The sequence below is a fragment of the Paramisgurnus dabryanus genome, chromosome 4 (assembly GCF_030506205.2).
Source record: "Paramisgurnus dabryanus chromosome 4, PD_genome_1.1, whole genome shotgun sequence".
Lineage (NCBI taxonomy): Eukaryota > Metazoa > Chordata > Actinopteri > Cypriniformes > Cobitidae > Paramisgurnus > Paramisgurnus dabryanus.
Window position 1 is genome coordinate 19,698,515 of NC_133340.1, and position 19,417 is coordinate 19,717,931.

General features: G+C 35.6%; 1 protein-coding gene across 1 annotated transcript; it reads left to right on the forward strand.

The window, feature by feature from the left end:
- Nucleotides 1-11,491: 11,491 nt before the first annotated feature.
- Nucleotides 11,492-19,067, forward strand: LOC135760472 (B-cell receptor CD22-like). Its single transcript, XM_065274463.2, has 11 exons — nucleotides 11,492-11,508; nucleotides 12,524-12,589; nucleotides 12,863-13,219; nucleotides 13,297-13,539; nucleotides 13,632-13,895; nucleotides 14,268-14,346; nucleotides 16,648-16,690; nucleotides 16,811-16,876; nucleotides 18,359-18,418; nucleotides 18,547-18,606; nucleotides 18,697-19,067. The coding sequence occupies exons 2-11, from the start codon at nucleotides 12,532-12,534 to the stop codon at nucleotides 18,733-18,735; spliced, it is 1,269 nt and encodes a 422-aa protein (XP_065130535.1). The 5' UTR covers nucleotides 11,492-11,508; nucleotides 12,524-12,531; the 3' UTR covers nucleotides 18,736-19,067.
- Nucleotides 19,068-19,417: the final 350 nt, after the last annotated feature.

Below are 19,417 nucleotides of genomic sequence, written 5' to 3' on the forward strand. Positions count from 1 at the left end.
TTATTTCCCACTATATTAGTAAGGTAAAGTCCAAACTGTAATGATGATACTGTAATAAGATTATGAAAATTATTAGCTTATCATTATTAAAGTCTGTTGCATACTGAGTGATGTTAGAGTGGTCTGTGAAGTGTCCTGTTTCATATTCTTCATATAGGCTATAGTTTACAGTGTTGGTATATCTGGACTGTCAAACTGCATGTGGCGTGGTGGTCATATAGTCCCTCTCTATAGTCCCCCTGTTTTAGCACTTTTTTATCTTGAAAGTCGTGGACCCTGTTTTCTTCTATTTTAAAGCTTGGAGAAGACAGGACATTTTTTAAAATAACTCAAATTGTGTTTGTCTGAAAGATGATGGATGAAAGATCATAACTGACTCGTGGCTCCCTGAGGCCCATAGAAAGCCCACAAACGCTTAAAAAGACCTCTTATCCTTTGATAAAAAAAACAAAGTTGATCTGTCTTAATTAAAAAATCAAAAATATGCAATGCATTTTTGTAGCCTAACAATAAATGACTAAAGATAAAAGCCAGACAGGACCTTAGATCTGATCATATAATGTTATTTTGCAGTAGTGGTCAGCTTGCAACGAGGCCTCAGGAGAACATTACAATGATAAAACAATGAAAATTGCCATTCAGGTTATGAATCTTAACACACAGTAAAATCCCCCGTGTTAAATAAACACTGCTTGGTGTATATATAATCCACTCCCAGATGGGTGTTTAAAAAGACTGGTGTTAAAATATAACACTGAAGCAGTGGTAAAGTTAATGAGATAATGAAGTGATGATTAAGACATTAATGGTGAACACCTGCTGGTCATTCTGTGTCAAATCAACTTAATTTAAGAATTTTCTTTGTCTTTAATTTTTATTTTGATGACATTTTTTGTTCTGACAGCACTTAAGAAGTTAAACTTATCATCCCGGCTTAGAAAATAACACTGCAAGTTATAATTTTAGTTTTTTAAACAGAGATGATTATAGAGAGGCAAACATGAAAGATTGCAGCTTTTGGAGTCATACATCCAACAATGTTCATTTAATTCTGGGGATTTTGCTGTATTCATCTATTGCATTTTGTCTTTCTTCATCATTTTAGTATTATTTTCTCCAGAAAAAAATTCCAGGAAAATTTCCAAAATGAAGTTGATTAGACACAGAATGACCAGCAGGTGTTCACCATAAATGTCTTAATCATCACTTCATTATCTCATTAACTTTAACACTGATCCAGTGTTATCTATTTAACACCAGTCATTTTTAACACCCATCTTTGTGTGGATTATCAGCCCATCCTCACCCCATGGCGTCAATATTTGACGCCACTTGACCATGCGTCAATATGTTACGCAGAGGGTATACCCTTCGCGTCATTTTTTTACGAACTGGGGACTTCAATACTATTGAGTCCGTTGCATTCTCTTTCCTATTTTCGTACCATTTTCTTACCATTTTCGCGTCGGTTTAGGGTTAGATTTACATAATGACATCCCTACCCAAACCTATCCCTAACCCCAATGTCAGGCGACAACTGTTTAATTTCGCGTACCTAATAGTATTGAAGTCCCCAGTTCGTCAAAAAATGACGCGAAGGGTATACCCTCCGCGTAACATATTGACGCATGGTCAAGTGGCGTCAAATATTGACGCCATGGGATGAGGATGTGTTGGGATTATATATACACCAAGCAGTGTTTATTTAACACTGGGGATTTTACTGTGCAACATTCTTTACAGAATTATTTAGCTTTTTAAACGTTTTTAGTAATACTGTTTACACAACAACACTTTTAATGGGTCAATCGTGAGACTTTTTTAAGATGTAAAAAAGTCTTTGGTGTCCCCAAAGTGCGTATGTGAAGTTTTAGCTCAAAATTCTACTGATAATTCATTATAGCATGTTAAATTGACACTTTGTAGGCCTGAGCAAAAATGTGCCATTTTGGGTTGTGTCCTTTAACACTCTGGGGTCGAAAAATGTGGCACCGCGTTTTGACGGGTTTTTCCCTCATCAAAGCAGAATCAACTTAAAACACTTCATCATTAAGAATCATGCACGTACATGTTATACATCATTTGAAACTGTAAACTGTGTCTTCGTTTTGAAAAATTAGGTCGTTCAGATTTTGTCTGTTTTGTGATGTAGGTCAGTGCTTCCCAACTACAGTCCTTGCCCCCCCAGAATGTTTTAGATGTCTCCTTATATGAAACACCTGATTCCACTCATCAGGCTCCTTGCAGCAAAGCTAACAGAGAAAAGCCCTAAGAATGTTCCTTGAACATTTTCAATGTTCCCAAAAACATTCTACCCACAGTAAAGTGTCTAGTTTTTTTAAAGTTCTAAAAAAATTTCTTGGTTGTCTGAACGTTACAAAAATTTTACATTCAATTTTTTTTAAAGTTTTGACAATGTCATGTTTAAATGTTAAATAATGTTTAAAACAACTATTTCCTAACTTAAATTTTTTGCGTGTTATGTAATTGATAAAGAAACATAAAATTTTATTATTTTAAAACTTAGTTATAAAACATTATTTCTGAATGTTGGGTAAAAATATTGCTGAAGAAAACATCATTAGATGTTGATGTTAAGTTTTTTCATTTAATGTCACCATTTTGGTGATCAGTGTTTGTTTTAATTTGACTCGTGACTTACTAGTTTTTCTCAAATTGCGCTAATTTTGTGTGCATAAAACACATTTGTCATTGTAATATAAAGTTAATAGTGCAAGCATGTGGTGGTTGGTACATAATGGTAAAGATCAACTAACTAGTTGTAAGGGTTTTGTCTTGTGTTTTGTGTTTTGTACTTTTATTTTGACACCCTGTTCTGTTCTGGCTTTTATTTTGATATCTTGGCTTGTCATACTTCACTTTCCACTTCCTGTGTATTTGTATTTAACCTGCCCTGCGTTCCAGTTTGTTTTTTTATGAACTTCCCTCGCTAACTTCCCTCAGTCTCGTTCACTCGGATGTACGTCATTGCTTACGTTGTACGAGTGCCCACTACTGCTAGAACACTTGAAGTGGGTTCAAATGGATCGCCCTAAGCCCTTGATCACATGGAAAGTGGAGACCGCCCCCTCCATGTGCAAAGCGCGAGTTGCTGAAGTGACATCACAATCGTGTTGCATTGTGGGATATGAAGCTGCATGAAGTGTACATATGAAGCAGACTCGCTCCCTCGGTCAAAATCGAGGGAGCGAGGGTCTGTCCATACAAACTTCCCTCGTCCACTTGACGAAGTGGAACGCACTTCAAAATGGCGACAGGGATTCCCCAAGGGGAAGTGCTTAGGGAAGTTCGCGAGTGTGTGTCTAAAACTGGAGTGGAACGCACCCCTGTAAAATCTGTTCACTCCCTGCAAAGTATTGTTGGTGTGTAGCTGCCTTCCTAAGCGTTTATCTTGCATCCTGTTTCCTGTTCTGTGTCTTCCTGTTCTGACCTGTTGCCTATTAATTTGGATTCAGATTTATTGATGCCTGCCTTGACCTCTTGCCTGTAGATTGGATTATGCTATTGGATTGCCCGTTGGATTTGTTTGCCTGCCCTTTTGGGATTTACTTTATAATAAACCTCTTTTGCATATGGAGTGTACTCTCCCTTTCTTTGGGTAAGCAGCCAACGTTACAGCACGTTACACTAGTTGTTTTTTTCCCTCATCCAAAGTTGGGATATACAAACATAAAAAATTGAAGTATAAATCTCAACAATGGTGACAAAAATGTAAAAAGTTCATTATTTATCCATGCCGCAGTGCATGAAGTTTTTTCAATTAAGTGTCACCATTGTTGAGATCCATACTCAAATTCTTAATGTTTGTGTGACTAAAGAACACTGTGGATTATTTCTTTTATGTGTGTAATGTTTCAGAAATCTCTAAAATTGAGGTAATTGTAGCATCACATTATTGATAAAAAAACTTCATGTGTAAGTGTTAAATCAATAACACAAATTGCTAGATGTTGAGCATTTTCATCATATATTAACCACAGCCATCATACTAAATTACCAACTTACTTTTGCTATAACAAGTGTGATTTTTACACACCAAGTTACAGCAGCCAGGGAGAAACTAGTAATCTATAAGATGAGGGCCAAGAGTCCAACTAAAACAAACACTGATCACCACAATGATGAATTTAAATAAATAAAATCAACATCTAAGAAGTAAATTGAGTTTTCTTCAGCAACATTTTTACCAAACATTCAGAAATAATGTTTTATAACAAAATGCAATGTTTCTTTAAAACAGTTGTTTTAAACATTGTGTGAACATTAAATTGACTTATTGTCATAACGTTTGAAAATTGTAGAATGTAACATTTCTCTAATGTTCAGATAACCAAGAAACGTTATAAAAACATAAAAAACTGGACACTTTTTATGTTGGCAGAACATTTTTGGGAACGTTGGAAATGTTTAAGGAACGTTTTTAGAACTTTTCTCTGTTAGCTGGGAGAATATTTGTAATGTTTCCTTAAAGGGCACATGGAATGAAAATGTTAGCATTGCCACTTTGCAGGTGTGAGCAAAAAAATAGGTCATTGAAATTTGGCCCTCTTTATGATGTCATTAGGAGATCTTATTATAATAATACCACCCCTTAATCTGCACTATCCAACCACAGCACTGACATTTAGTACAGAGAGAAAGAGCGAGAGAGAAAATAATTGACAGCACAATTGAGTTTGAATTGCATCAAACCAACATCATTGTGATCAGTGTTTGCAGTTCATCAGCTCATTTACATTTTACAGAACACACCCAAAACGGCACACTTTTGCTCAGGCCTACAAAGTGGCAATTTTAAGATGTTATTATAAATTAAATTTTCCACAAAGTATTTTGAGCTAAATCTTCACATACTGGGGACACCAAATATTTATTTCACATCTTAAAAAAATCTCATAATATGACCCATTTAAAGTGAGACCTTTTGTGCAATAATCTTAAACCACCAGAAGAGGTCACAAAACAAGGTGACAAAGTCTCTGGGCTCTGTTTTAACTATCTAAGTGCATGGTCTAAAGTGCACAGTCTTAAAGGGGTCATATTATGAGATTTTGTTTTTAGAAATCTTTGGTGCCCCCAGAGTGCATATGTGAAGTTTTAGCTCAAAATACTCCACAGCTAATTTATTATGGCAATTGCAAATTTGTAGTCCCGAGCAAAAGTGTGGCGTTTTTGGGGGTGCCGTTTAAATGCAAACACTGATCACACTGATGGTGGTTCGTTGTAATAATAATAATAATAATACATTTTATTTATAATGCGCTTTTCTAAAACCCAAAGCGCTACAATGCACATTATAAGACACAATATAAGAATAAAAGAAAATAAAAAATACATAAAAAACAGTCCAACACTATAAAAAGAAATGAATGACAATCCATGTACGCAATTTTAAACAGATGGGTTTTTAAAAGCTTCTTAAAACTGGATAGTGAATTCGCTTCTCTGACAGCCAGGGGAAGTACATTCCATAACCTGGGTGCAGCAACAGAGAACGTTCTTTCCCCCATAGATTTCAATCTACACAAAGGCTGTTGGAGAGTGAGAGAATCAGCAGACCTAAGGGAGCGATGAGGCCTGTAACGACTGACTAAGTCACAAATATAGGAAGGGGCGATTCCATGCAAAGCTTAGACAATACACGACTGCACAGGAAGCCAATGCAGACTATAAAGCACGCCTGTGATATGCTGACGTGATGAAGTATGTGTAAGAACACGTGCCACTGAGTTCTGTACATACTGCAGCCGTTTAATTGATTTAGCAGGCAAGCAAAAAAATAGAGCATTACAGTAGTCAATTCTGGAAGTAACAAAAGCATGAATAAGCCTTTCAGCATCAGGTGCTGTGAGAAAAGGTCTAATCCTTGCAATGTTTTTAAGATGATGGAAAGCAGACTTTGTAATACTCTTAATGTGAGAGTCTAGTGTCAGGTGAGTGTCAAAAATCACTCCAAGGTTACGAACCTGAACAGATGGAAGTACTAGACTGTCATCCATAATCAGATTAAGATTATTCCCTTTATGAATGACTGCTGGTGTGCCAATAAGTAGCACCTCTGTTTTCGAGCAAATTAAATTTAAAGAAATTATGGTGCATCCATGTTCTTATTTCCTGCACACACTCAGATAGAATTGTGGAGGTGCGAGTAGGATCAGACTTGGAGCTGATGTAGATTTGGGTGTCATCAGCATAGAAATGATACCCCAAGCCATATTTCCTAATAATTTGCCCCAGAGGAAGCATATAGACACTAAACAATGTGGGACCCAAAACCGATTCCTGAGGAACACCGTGAGAGACCTGTCCAACTTGAGATTGGTTGTGTCCCAGGACAACAATCTGGGAACGGTCAGTAAGGTAAGATTTAAACCAGCTCAGCACAGTACCAGTTATACCAAGCCACCTCTCCAACCTTTTTTTCAGGATAGAATGGCACACTGTATCAAATGCAGCACTAAGATCTATCAAGACCAAGATGGTAGAGGCTCCAGAGTCAGTTGAGATGAGCAGATCGTTCATAACTCGAACCGAGCGGTCTCTGTACTATGTCCCTTTCTAAACCCAGACTGAAAAGGTTCAAAAAGCTTGTTGGAAGACAAGTGTGAGTCGAGTTGTGCCGCAACAACACGTTCTAGAACTTTAGCAAGAAAGGGTAAATTAGAGATGGGTCTATAATTTGATAGATCAGATTTATTACATCCGGGCTTTTTTTTTTCTCCTAGGGGGTTTTTCACCCCGGGGAGGCAGCCTTTTTGGGCTTTACCTAGCTTCCTCTTCTATACGTTGCTTTAGTACTACGTGCACTTATAATATTGAGTCATAGCCGCAGCAAATTTAACTGCTCATGCTATCATGTATTTTGTTGTGCTATCTGTCGTTTTTCTGTGCTTTTCACTGCTTCTATTTATTTAAAGCTGCTTTGAAACAATTGACTTTTGTGAAAAGCGCTATATAAATAAAATTGAATTGAATTGAATTGAATTAAGAGAGGTGTTCACAATGTTCGTGATAAAGGAACTAATTGAAGAAAGACACACCTTTAAAACTGATGTTGGAATTGGGTCAAGAGTACACAGCAAAATCCCCAGTGTTAAATTAACACTGCTCGGTGTTTATATAATCCACACCAAGATTGGTGTTAAAAAAACACTAAATCAGTGTTAAAGTTAATAAGATAATAAAGTGATTGAGTCATTAATAGTGAACACCTGCTGGTCATTTTGTGTCAAATCAACTCAATTTTGGAACTGTTCCTGTCTTAAATATTTTATTTTGTTGACTCTTTTTCTGGAGAAAGTAATACTAAAATGTTGAAGAAAGCCAAATTATTAAATGCAATAGATGAAATCACCATATATAGTTAAATGAACACTATCATCATCTCTGTTTGAAAACTAAAATTACAACTTGCTTGCAGAGTTACATGGATGATAGGTTTAACTTCTAAAGAAATCTGGTTAATAAAGTAAGTCACCATTGGTCCGATTAGTGTTTCCTTTAGTTGGGTACTTGGGTCTTGAAGTTTAGTATTAGTTTCTTCTGCTAATTGTGGCAATGTGAACACATCTGTTAAAGCAGAGGAAGATGAGAGAAATGTAGTGTATTACTGTTGCTATGTTAATTATTATGAAAGTGTAAGTCTAGGGATTCAATGACATCATAAAAAAAGCAATCACTGCATATAAGTGTTTAATTTATGTTCTGCAAACCCTGTGAGGCTCCCATGAAATCCAACAGCGCTATAAAAGTCCACATACCCTGAAGAGTTAAATATTGTTTACCCAAATCTAATCTGTGGTGTTAGTCAGACACACTGAGACATCAACAATCAGCCTATAAAACACAATCATGGTGACAATCAACAACAAAGCTTCATGACGCAATGCATTCTGGGTCCCAAACTCAATCATACATCCCATCATGCATTGCAACATGACAAAACTTTAGCAACTTTCTTACCATTAACTGTCACCATTGTTGAGATTTGTATCCGAAATCATGAAGTCTCTCTTAAGCAAAAACAACAACAAAAACACACTAAAGCATTTCGGCAGCCTTGTTCAATACAATGTCATTTGCGTAGAGCTTTTTTATATGCCTGTTTCTTCATAATTTGTGATCAAATGTGTCAATGATTTGTAGGGTGGAATATAATATAAATAAACTGAGAAAGTCTGGAAGGTTTTCCCTCTACATGAAGCAATGAACAAGTGGTCTTACTAAAACATTGTTGCTATTGCTAAAAGAGGAGAGTTAGATCAGTGAAAGTCAAGGGACAAATGCCTAACTAAATGAAACACTAATCACAGTAATGGTGACTTCAAATGAACTCATAACAAACACAAACTTAAGATTTAATGTGATACATTTTGTGATAAATGTCTATTTGACTTGTGAGACATCACGTCAGAAAGAAGATTTGTCTACTAAATCACGTGTGTGGATGCTGGAATAGTTGAGCACTTGTATTTTGTTCTGACAGCTGTTTATCAGTCAAACTTATCCATTTAGAAAATAACTCTGCAAGTTATTTTATTTTTCAAACAGAGATGCTGATAGAGAGGCAAACGTGAAAGATTGCAGCTTTTGGAGGCATACACCTAACAGTATTCATCTATTGCTTTTAGTAATTTGTCTTTCTTTATTATTTTAGTATTTTCCCCAGAAAACGAGTCATCAAAATAAAAATTTAGAGACAGGAAAATGTCCAAAATGTAATTGATTTGAATGACCAGCAGGTGCTCACCATTAATGTCTTAATCATCACTTCATTATCTCATTAACTTTAACACTGATTCAGAGTTATATTTTTAACACCAGTCTTTTTTAACACCGATCTTGGTGTGGATTATATAAACACCAAATAGTGTTGATTTAACACTGGTAGAGTTAATTTAACACTGGGGATTTTCCTGTGTACATGTAGTTGTGTTCATTTCCATCACCAATTTCAGAATACAATTATCAGTGACAATGTTAAAACCAGAAAATGAGCTTTCCAGGAAACTTAATGGATAGATCTCAATAGCTGTAGAGCAGGGTAAAAAACTGATTGACAAACTGATTGCCCAACCCCAACCCCCACCCCCAAATCCTTCTTGTCGTTTATTGGCTGGAACACTTTGTTATGGTTTCTGTTTATAGGTTTGGCCACTTTGGTGTTATTGCCGTTTGTGAAGCCTGGGCTGTCTACAGAGATCGTGTTTTTTTACAGTTTGATCAGCGGACAGGCAGCAAGCAGATAGTGAGGAGATGTTTGCTGCATGTAACAAAAATGTTGGTTACACTTTATTTTAAGGCGTCACTGTTACATTGTAATTATATATTTAAGTACTAAGTTATAATCATCAACAATATGTACTTACTGTAGGGTTGGGGTTAGGGTAAGGGTTTGGTTTAGGATTAGTTGCATGCAATTATGCATAATTAACTGTTATTACTATAATAATTACATGTAACATGTGTAACAAAGACACTATAAAATAAAGTGTTACCAAAATATTTTATGGTCTAAAACGCGTCAATTCGCTTAGAGCACCTTTAAAGTTTTTAAATGTCCTTTTGAGCAGAGTACAAAAGGTATAAACCAACCCTCTCAAACCAATTAGATTTTAAATTAGTTTGGCTCTTTTTTTCACTTGAGTTGTTTACATGGAGCATTTTTATTCAGATGGAACATTTAAACCGATTACAATTGTACATGTAAACGCAACAATTGTTGTAGAAGCCATTAGGTAAAATATACATGTAGCTCAATACTGTGTATTGTAAATATGATTTTTCTTTGTCCATGTTAACTTGTTCAGTTGTGTTTTACCCTGTGTTGAATGAGAGGAATTGAACCTTACCTTACATTTCCTGTAGGCAGTCATATTAGACAGGAAGTGATGTCAGAGGGCACTACACTCGTATATGAGAAGGTAGATGTGAGTGGGTTGTGAAGTTCCTGTTTCTGCTGGACCTCACACAATCACACATTTATTTGTCACGTTTCTGTTTCTTACCTCTGTGAAAGCAGTAATGCCGTGTTTGACCTTCAATAAAATTGTTTGTCATCATGAAGTATTTTGTTATATTGTGATTAAACATGTTTACGCAAAACAAAGTAAGCAAAAATCAATTTCTCAGATTGCCCTGCCAGAAAAAAACATCTTAACCCAGATAGCATGCAACCATTGAAACCATGTTAAAAATCGTTGATTTGTCAATGTTAATACCATTGAATCAATATCACGTTTGCACCCTCCATTAATATTGAAAAAATATTGACATTTCAACAAATCACCATTATCGTGATCAGTGTTTGCTTTAGTTGGGCCCTTTACTCTTGTGTTTTAATGGTAAGTTTTCTTTGGCTGCTGAAGCAGTGTTTTAACAAAGATCTTTGTTATCAAGTAGTTTAATTATTGTAGATATACCTAAATTATATTAATGAAATACTGTTGAAGTTATGCAAAAACATCTTATGATTTTACAGTACTAGTTGGAAACTGTGTCAGGTCTGTTATTTTGAGGATTACAAAAACACATTTAAAAAGTTAAACTACAGAATCTATCTCTGACATCATGAATCGGTCTATGAATCTCATCAATGGTGACGATTAACAAAAGAAAGCTTCATGCTGCAATGCATGCTGGGTATTATCGTATTACTAAACTAATTTATGACTCCCAGCATGCATTACAGTTGATCGTTTTATATGAATTTGTTTGATGATTGTCACCATTATCGAGATTTGTAGGATGAGTAATGATGTCTGAATGTGTCAGCAGTTTTTCTGTTTGTCTTGTCACAGTGTATTTACAAACCAAAACAATTATTAATGTCAAAAACGGATCAACATAATCATGTAAAGCAGCTTAATTGTATATAATCTTGAATTCTTCACAAAAAGCAATCAGTTTCAAGTTCAAATTAACTTTGAAACACATCTTTCTTTTCCAATGCAGATGTGTTACATCTACATAAACACAAACAAACACAAAAAAAAAGAAAAGAAAGACTTAACTTAGTGAATAACTGGGTCAAGGACCCAACTAAAGCAAACACTGATCACAATAATGGTGATTTGTTGAAATCTCAATATTTTTTCAATATTAATGGAGGGTGCAAACCTGATATTGATTCAATGAAGTTAACATTGACAAATCAACAGTTTTTAACATTGTTTCAATGGTTTGCATGCTATCTGGGAAACCAGCACAAGATGGTCTGTGGGTCTTAACTGGTTTAAGCTGGTCTAACTGGAGTCCAGCTGGTGTTGTGTATCTTATGTTATGCATTATGTATGCACATTTACATTTATTCATTTGGCTTGACCTGCAGATGAGGTCAGATATCACCTTAAATTTAAGTTGAGAAGCATTAACATGCATCTCTAAATACAATGTGTTAACCACAGCTGCCCAGAAGCTGAAAACCTCTGTGATATTTTTAACTCCATCATTTCTACTGAGGTCTTTAAGTGATAAGAGCATCTGAAGGTAAGAGCAGGACTTTATTATCTCTAAACACACATTAATGTTTCTCATTTCTAACACTTCATAGATACTGTACCTGTTAAAAGATTTTCATGCCTAGCTGAAATGCATGAATTTTATTGTCATAAGAACTGTCTTACACAAGGCTTTTGCATTTGAGCTCCTCGTGTGTTTAGATGTTTTCTGAATGTTTTAAGTGATGCTGCTAACCAGACAGGAATAGTGAATTTTGTGTCCTTTAGTGAGGATGTCACAAGGTGCCGTTCAGTCACTAACTGGAGGGTTATAGGTGGGGTGTAGATTAATTGTAGATGTGCTGGTCGATGAATCAATGGCCAATTTGCAAGCAGCAATAACCTGAACTCGTAGACTGGTAGACAATAGGAAGAGATAAAGAGAGGTGTGCCATGTGGTTTTTTGGGGTTCTGTAAAGTCATTCTAGTTGCTGTATTTTGAATAATTTGGAGTGGTTTGATAAACCAGCAGGCCGAGCATTGCAGTAGTTCAGTCTAGAAATTATCAGTGCCTGAACAAAGAGTTAAGCCACATGTTGAGTTAGATATGAAGGGATTTTCCTTATGCTGTGTAATGTAATCTGCATGACCGTGTTTTCTTTGTGATGAGTTCAATGAAGGTCAGCCGGTCATCAAAGTTTATGGGCTGTTCTGGTTTGTGTTATGGTTGTAGTGCCTACAGTAGTTGGATGTTAGTTTGTGCACATGAAATGATTTCTTCAAACAATAGAAATGAAAAAGTGGTCCACATAGATTAAGAATATAAAGTTATATCATTAATGTGAAAATCACAGTGTAAGATAATTTTCTCTTGGGTGTGATGTAATGTGTGGTATTTTAAATTATATTTACATGTTTAAAATTGAATATTAAATATAAATCAGATGATTACTCATCATAGTAAAACTGTGAGATATTTTAGTGAGTTTATGAGAAACAAAGAAACTTAATGAGAAAAAGTCTTCAGTGTTGAGTTGAAACACTTCATCATCTGTTGAATTTAGGTGTTGCTATGGTGATGTCAATCATGTTGGCTCCTCCTCCTCTGATCTTTCTCTTCATGATTCACGGTGAGTTACTGATGATATATTTAGACTTTATATATTTATTATTCATACAAACCAAATAAAAATATGTCTCTCCTAAAATCACTTAATTCATCATTTGATTCTTTATTTTAATGTTTTTTGTTTTGTTGGCGTAATTCTGTCTCAGCTGTTAAATGATCATTAACACCTTTAACCTCAACTAAAGATCTTCACACTTTAGATGTTTATCAGTTAAAGTTCAGCATTTGCTGAAGCTGTTGTTAATGTATTCATCATGATCATTGTGTGTTTCAGGTGTTTATAGTGCTGATGATGAGTGGGGTGTGAATTACAGCTCTTCATCCATCTGTGCACTAAAGGGTTCAACAGTGATAATAAACTGCACTTATAAATACCCTACTGGATATAAGATCGTGAACGTGTTCTGGACCAAAACTGATGGTATACCACCAAATGAAGAGCATCCAGATCTGTTTAATGACATTAAATACAGTCAGAGGATTCAGTATCTGGGAGATAAACATCACGACTGCACCATGAGACTGACAGATGTGAGACCGACAGATTCACACAAATACTATTTCAGATTCATCACTGATATACCAGATGGGAAATGGTTTGGTAAACCTGGATTGACTCTTAATATCACAGGTAATTGAATTACTCTCTGATGATAATAATGTGTGTTGAATGACATGTAGATATCTGTATCTGTGTTGTGTTGTCAGATCTTCAGGTGGAGTCTTCAGGTGAGACAGTGACAGAGGGACATTCAGTGACTCTTACATGTAAAAGCAGATGCAGTCTGACTGACAGATCAACATTCATCTGGTTTAAAAACACACAGTCATTAAGTGAGAGAAACAATCAACTCATCCTGCAGTCAGTAAGAAGAGAGGATGCAAGCAACTATAGCTGTGCTGTACAGGGACACAAACTCACATCACCTCATCAATATCTCAATGTCATCTGTAAGTTTATTTAATTTTTGAATTTTTTCAGTTGCAACTTCATTAGGTAAGATGCTCAAATGTAAAGGACTACAATAATCTTATTTAATTAGATGCTCCAGATAAACCTGTAATCTCTATCAATCCTTCTGGTGTAATAATGGAGGGTGATTCAGTGAATCTGACCTGCAGCAGTGAATCAAATCCACCTGTTCAGATCTACAGCTGGTTTAAGGAGAATGAAAGATCATCTGTTGGATCTGGACAGACGTACAGCATCACTAACATTAACTCCAGTCACAGTGGATGGTTTTACTGTGAGGCTCAGAATGAAGTCGGATCTCAGAGATCTGCTGCTGTATCACTCAATGTTAAAGGTATGAATATATCTTTATTTTGAGATAGGGCTAGCCCAGCTAACAGAAAAAAAGCTAAAACTTCACATACGCACTCTGGGGACACAAAAATACTTATTTTACAAAAAAACTCATAATATGCCCCCATTAACACCTTCTAAGAAGTGTTTTTGTAAGCTTGACCGTGATTGATTTGACATAACAGTAAAGCTCAAACAGCAGTTTTTTTTTAAATATGGGATAAATACAGGAAAATACTTAAACAGGATGATAGGGGGATAGAATGCTAAAATACAAGAGAATTCCAGGAGAAACGGGAGGGCTGACCGGTATGCTTTTGGACATGCTTTACTCTTGGTTCATATGTGTTTTGCTCTGTTTTTCCTTTTGCAGGAAATATGGTGATATTACAGACGGTCATTGGAGTGTTGATTTTCGTGGCTGCAGTTTTTATTGTGGTGATGATAATTTGGTAAGACATGTGATGTGTAATATTTGCTTACACTGTCTGTAGGCTAACTGCATTTGTCCTAAATTTATCTTAAATGACTGTATTTTACACATAATTCAATTTTATTTATATAGAGATTTTTGCAATTTTTTAATTGTTTTAAAGCAGCTTTTTTTAGGGAGTTAAAATTAACACCGAAGCAGTGTTAGAGTTAATAAGATACTTAAGCAATCATTTGAGTGATTATTTGATTATTGAAGACACCTGGTGATAATGAGCAGAACTACAGCTACAACTCCCAGCAACTGCCTTAGATAAAATCAACTGAAAAGACATCTCTCTTATTACAAACCAGACTGACTTTTGTCTACTTTGAAATTGTTTGGTCACCATTATGGTGATCTGTGGTTCCTTAAGTTGGACAGTTTGACTCTTGTTTGCCTTTTGTGGTGTTTGCAATTGTGTTTATTGAACACATTGTTTGTTGCATAGGTTGTTAAAACAAAGTTTATAAAGTTTTTGTAACAGAGATTGTAGATTAAAATAAATTGTTTACACAGACAAAAAATTCAGTACTCATAGAAAATAAAATGTTGGTAAAATATATATTCCCAAATGGTTTTATCTCTTTCTCCGCCATTGACAAGATATCTACTCAATCTGCAATACTGCTATTATCCACCAGGTGGCGCTCTTCTGCAACTTATAATACCGCAAGTATTGCCCTAGGGCAAACAGCTGTATGTCCGTGTATGTTTTAAAGATCGCTCTGCGTCTGATCTCTATCAAAAGTCCTTCACAAAAATGGAATTATCTCAGCTTTTTGATCAAAAGTTGGTGTTTTTGATGAAACCTACACATATTTGAGAGGTGATAAAAACAGAACACATGAAGGTAGGATGAAACAGATTTTTTATATTTTATGTTTATATATTTACTGTAAAAAAGAAGCATTTTCTGGAAGGCATTAAACTTTTGTGAAAATCGTGAAAAATGCTGGCAGTTAAAGAGTTAATTTACAGAGCTTTCCTCTAATCAAGCTCTTCCAATTTTATTGTAAATACATGGTGGAAACTCTTTTTTTTTGCCTCACGTCTAGATATCATGAATAACCCCATTAATCACAACAATGGTGACATAATTTATGTTGCAATGCATGATGGGAGTCGTGAGTATTATACTATGGTGGATCACAGCATGCTTTGCAACATTATGATTGTCACCATGGTTCCGATTAATGGGGTGATTCATGATATCTGCATGTGATGCAAAAAAGTATTTAATAAAATTCAAAAAAGCTTGATCTGAGGAAAGCCTTGTTAGTGAAATCCAATAGAGAATAATATATATTTGATCAACATCTGATTTTCTATGAATGCTGAATTTTTTGACTGTGCAAACAATTTACTTTAATACACAACCGCTGCTATACAAACTATATAAACTTTGTTTTAACATCTTTAAAACAAATAATGCGTTTAATAAACACCGATTCAAAGGCAGAAACAAGAGTCAAACTGCCCAACTAAAGGAAACACTGATCACCATAACGGCGACCAAACAATTTCAAAGTAGACAAAAGTCAGTCTGGTTTGTAATAAGAGAGATGTCTTTTCAGTTGATTTTTTCTAAGGCAGTGGCTGGAAGTTGCCGTTGTAGTTCTGCTCATTATCACCAGGTGTCTTCAATAATCGAATAATCACTCAAATCATTGCTTAAGTATCTTATTAACTCTAACACTGCTTCTGTGTTACTTTTAACACCCTGCTGGTGGTACCCATATAAACACAGAGCCGGTGTTAATTGAACACCGGGGATTTTGTCGTGTATATATTAGATACTATATTATAAAATGTTATGTGAGTTAAAACATTTTATATATATATATATATATATATATATATATATATATATATATATATATATATATATATATATATATATATATATATATATTTGATTATTAGATAGGAAGCAGTCGGTGATCGGCAGACATCGACTAGGAATCAGGTTGAAGAAAGGCCAGTAGATCAGTGGTGTGATGAGCTTCACTGCAGCAGGAACTGGGTCTGTTAGTCTCAGTGTCTTCAGGTTCGAGAATGAGACAGGAAAAGAGAAACAAAATCCTATTAACGTAGGGGCTTTTTCCATGTAATGCAACTGTCATACAGGATAATATGGTTGAATATCTTCTCAAAAAAGCAATTGGCTATATATTCATTATTCAGCACTGAATTGAAAATGCTTTTAATGCTTTATGGGGTTTTTAACAATATTATCTGCTCTATAAACCCTGTATAATATGACCAGTTTGTTTTAAAGGAGAATCAGCTGGATGAAAAAGAGAAATAACTCAAAGTCTCAGGTAAGATGAGAAAAAAATTGTTGTGATAACAAAATAACTGAATGTTAATTTATAAGAACCACATAGTTGTTTGAGTTATTATTCTTATTTTCACTTTTTCTGTTTTTTTTTCTGACAAAGACAGTTCATCGTAGTCCTTCTCACAACAGCCATAAGACATGTGATGACCTGTATGAGAATCTAAGGGTAAGTGTTTAAAATGAAGCTTTCCTCACTACTAAAATATTAAAGAAGTCATATGAACCGATTTCATATTATTTCATATTATTTCATATTATTTCATATTTCAAGAGATTTCTTTTTTTTAAAGTAAAGCCTCATCCTAAAACTGCATTTAGATGTCATACTTGTTTGAACATTTGCATAACATCGCCCTAATGTATACTGAAAGATAGAGGGTGTAATTTTCAATCACACTGTAGTATTTTTGTTTCCGCCATGTAGAGTAGACGCTGTGTTTTCTCTTGCTAAAGGCAAACGACTTTTAAGTAACCAGGGGTTATGTTTTATTTAACAAACTGTTTCAGAACAATACAGTCCAAATGTTCGATTGTGCACATTTTACGAAAGGACTACTTTCTAAACACGGGGGGGGGGGGGGTACAAGGCTGGATGTACACAAAGGCTTCGACATCCTGTTGTTTTCATATTTAAAGAATTTCCTACTGACAATTCAAACACAAATTTTGTGCAGTGTAGAGTATAGCGCTTGTTTGTCATAACACCTTGATTAGCTGCTTTAGCTGTGTTTGATTGGGGTTGTAGCTAAAATCTCCAGGACGGTAGCCCTCCAGGAACAGGGTTGGACACTCCTGCTTTAGGAGCTCATCTTTCAAAACATGGTAAGGAGGGTCACATTTCTGTTTACGTAATTGAGGTATTCTGCAATGACAATGCGCTGGATATCTGGCCAATCGGTTCACATCGCGCTTTCTCAGAACAATGAGCTTTGTACAAACGACCTGTTACAAAAAGGCAGGGCTTAGAGGTAATACAAAAATGTACGGTATGTGGAAAATAATGTAATTTTTAGCCGAAAAAAATAAGGGCCCTTTAAAGTGGTCATGACATGCATATTCCTTTGTTAAAATTCTCCCTAAGGTGTTTTTCCAAAGAACTTATACCACTCTGTTTGTCATTTTTTGACTGAAATTGCCTTACACTGTCAGAAATAAAGGTACAAAATTGTACCTTTTCTGTCACTGGGGCTGTACCCTTTCAAAAAGTACAGCCTTGCACCTAAGGATTTCATTTTAGTACCTCAGAGGTACATACTTGGACCAAAGAGAGCTTATTAGTACCTCAAAAATACATATTAGTATCTCAAAGGTACATATTGGAAGTAAATGTTTACATATCTGTACCTAATGGTCCATACATTTACCTTTTTAAAGGGTGCTGCCCCACTGACAACTAGGGTACAAATGTTGATTTTTTTCTAACAATGTAGGTCCAAAAGGTACGGTAATATACCCAAAATTGCATTATGTTTTGTATTCCTGTAAAGGTACCAAACGGAAATTTACAGCGGCAGTGACAGAAAATGTACAGTTTTGTACCTTTATTTCTGACAGTGTACAGTACTCAGAGCTAGATGCCAGTGGGCGGAGCCAATTATACAATGAAGTGTTTTCTCTCTCTTACTCTCTCTATCGCTCTCTCATATAGACTGCTGATGACAGATATAAAGAATCTAACTTTAGTCCTCCTGTCTATGGGAATAATCCAGTAAGTATCAGAACCCTATGAATAAACACAATCTCCTTTACTCTCACTTACTCTCTTTTCTCTCTCTCTCTCTCTCTCTCTCTCTCTCTCTCTCTCTCTCTCTCTCTCTCTCTCTCTCTCTCATATAGACTGCTGATGACAGATATGAAGAATCTAACTGGAGTCCTCCTGTCTATGGGAATATTTCAGTAAGTATCAGAACTCTATAAATGAACTCAATCTTCTTTTACCTTATGACATAACATTATTTCTGATTGATATTTTGTTCAATTATTCAGCTAAGCGCCTCAGATATTTATGTAACCTTCGATCCCTGAAGGAAGGGAGCAGAGATGCCACATCGTGACTGAAGAACTGGGAACGCGCTTCTCAGGACTGATCTACTTCAAGAAGCTGCTTAAGCTTCAATGAAGTTGGCATGCAGGTATTTGCATCTGCTAGTGCCGCCCTGCTGCGCGAGTATTTAGCAAGAGGCAGGTGCAATACCAAATCAGCTATTTTCGCAGAGAAAGCCAAGCATCAGTGCCCAGCAAGTAGGGATTTGCATCTCGGTGCGTAGCCTACGATACGATACATTAAATCAGTGGTTCTCAACTCCAGTCCTCTGGACCCACTGCTCTGCACATTTTGGATGTCTCTCATATCTGACACACTCAGTTCAATTCATGGAATCTATCCTAACGAGCTGATGACCTGAATCAGGTGTGTTAAATAAGGGAGACATGCACAATATGGAGAGCAGTGGGTCCCGAGGACTGGAGTTGAGAACCACTGCATTAAATATACATGCGATTCACACCTTTACAATGCAATGCAGTCAGATGCAATGAAAAAATATGATGCTATGCAATTTAATGTGTTGTTTTTACACAAATGTTTTAGGAGTGTACCATACACTCCTAAAACAGTTGTGTTAAAAAAAACACATTTTGTGTTTAGTGAAGCAAAACACATTTAATGTGTTAACTAGACACATATCTGTGTTATTATTGGAATAAC

What these genes read in the sequence shown, in the direction of transcription:
- LOC135760472 (XM_065274463.2), top strand. Translation starts at nt 12,532, where the DNA reads ATGGTGATGTCAATCATGTTGGCTCCTCCTCCTCTGATCTTTCTCTTC. An exon ending in TGTATCACTCAATGTTAAAG is followed by an intron (nt 13,896 to 14,267) that starts GTATGAATATAT and finishes TTCCTTTTGCAG; the next exon opens with GAAATATGGTGATATTACAG. An exon ending in ATTGTGGTGATGATAATTTG is followed by an intron (nt 14,347 to 16,647) that starts GTAAGACATGTG and finishes TTTGTTTTAAAG; the next exon opens with GAGAATCAGCTGGATGAAAA.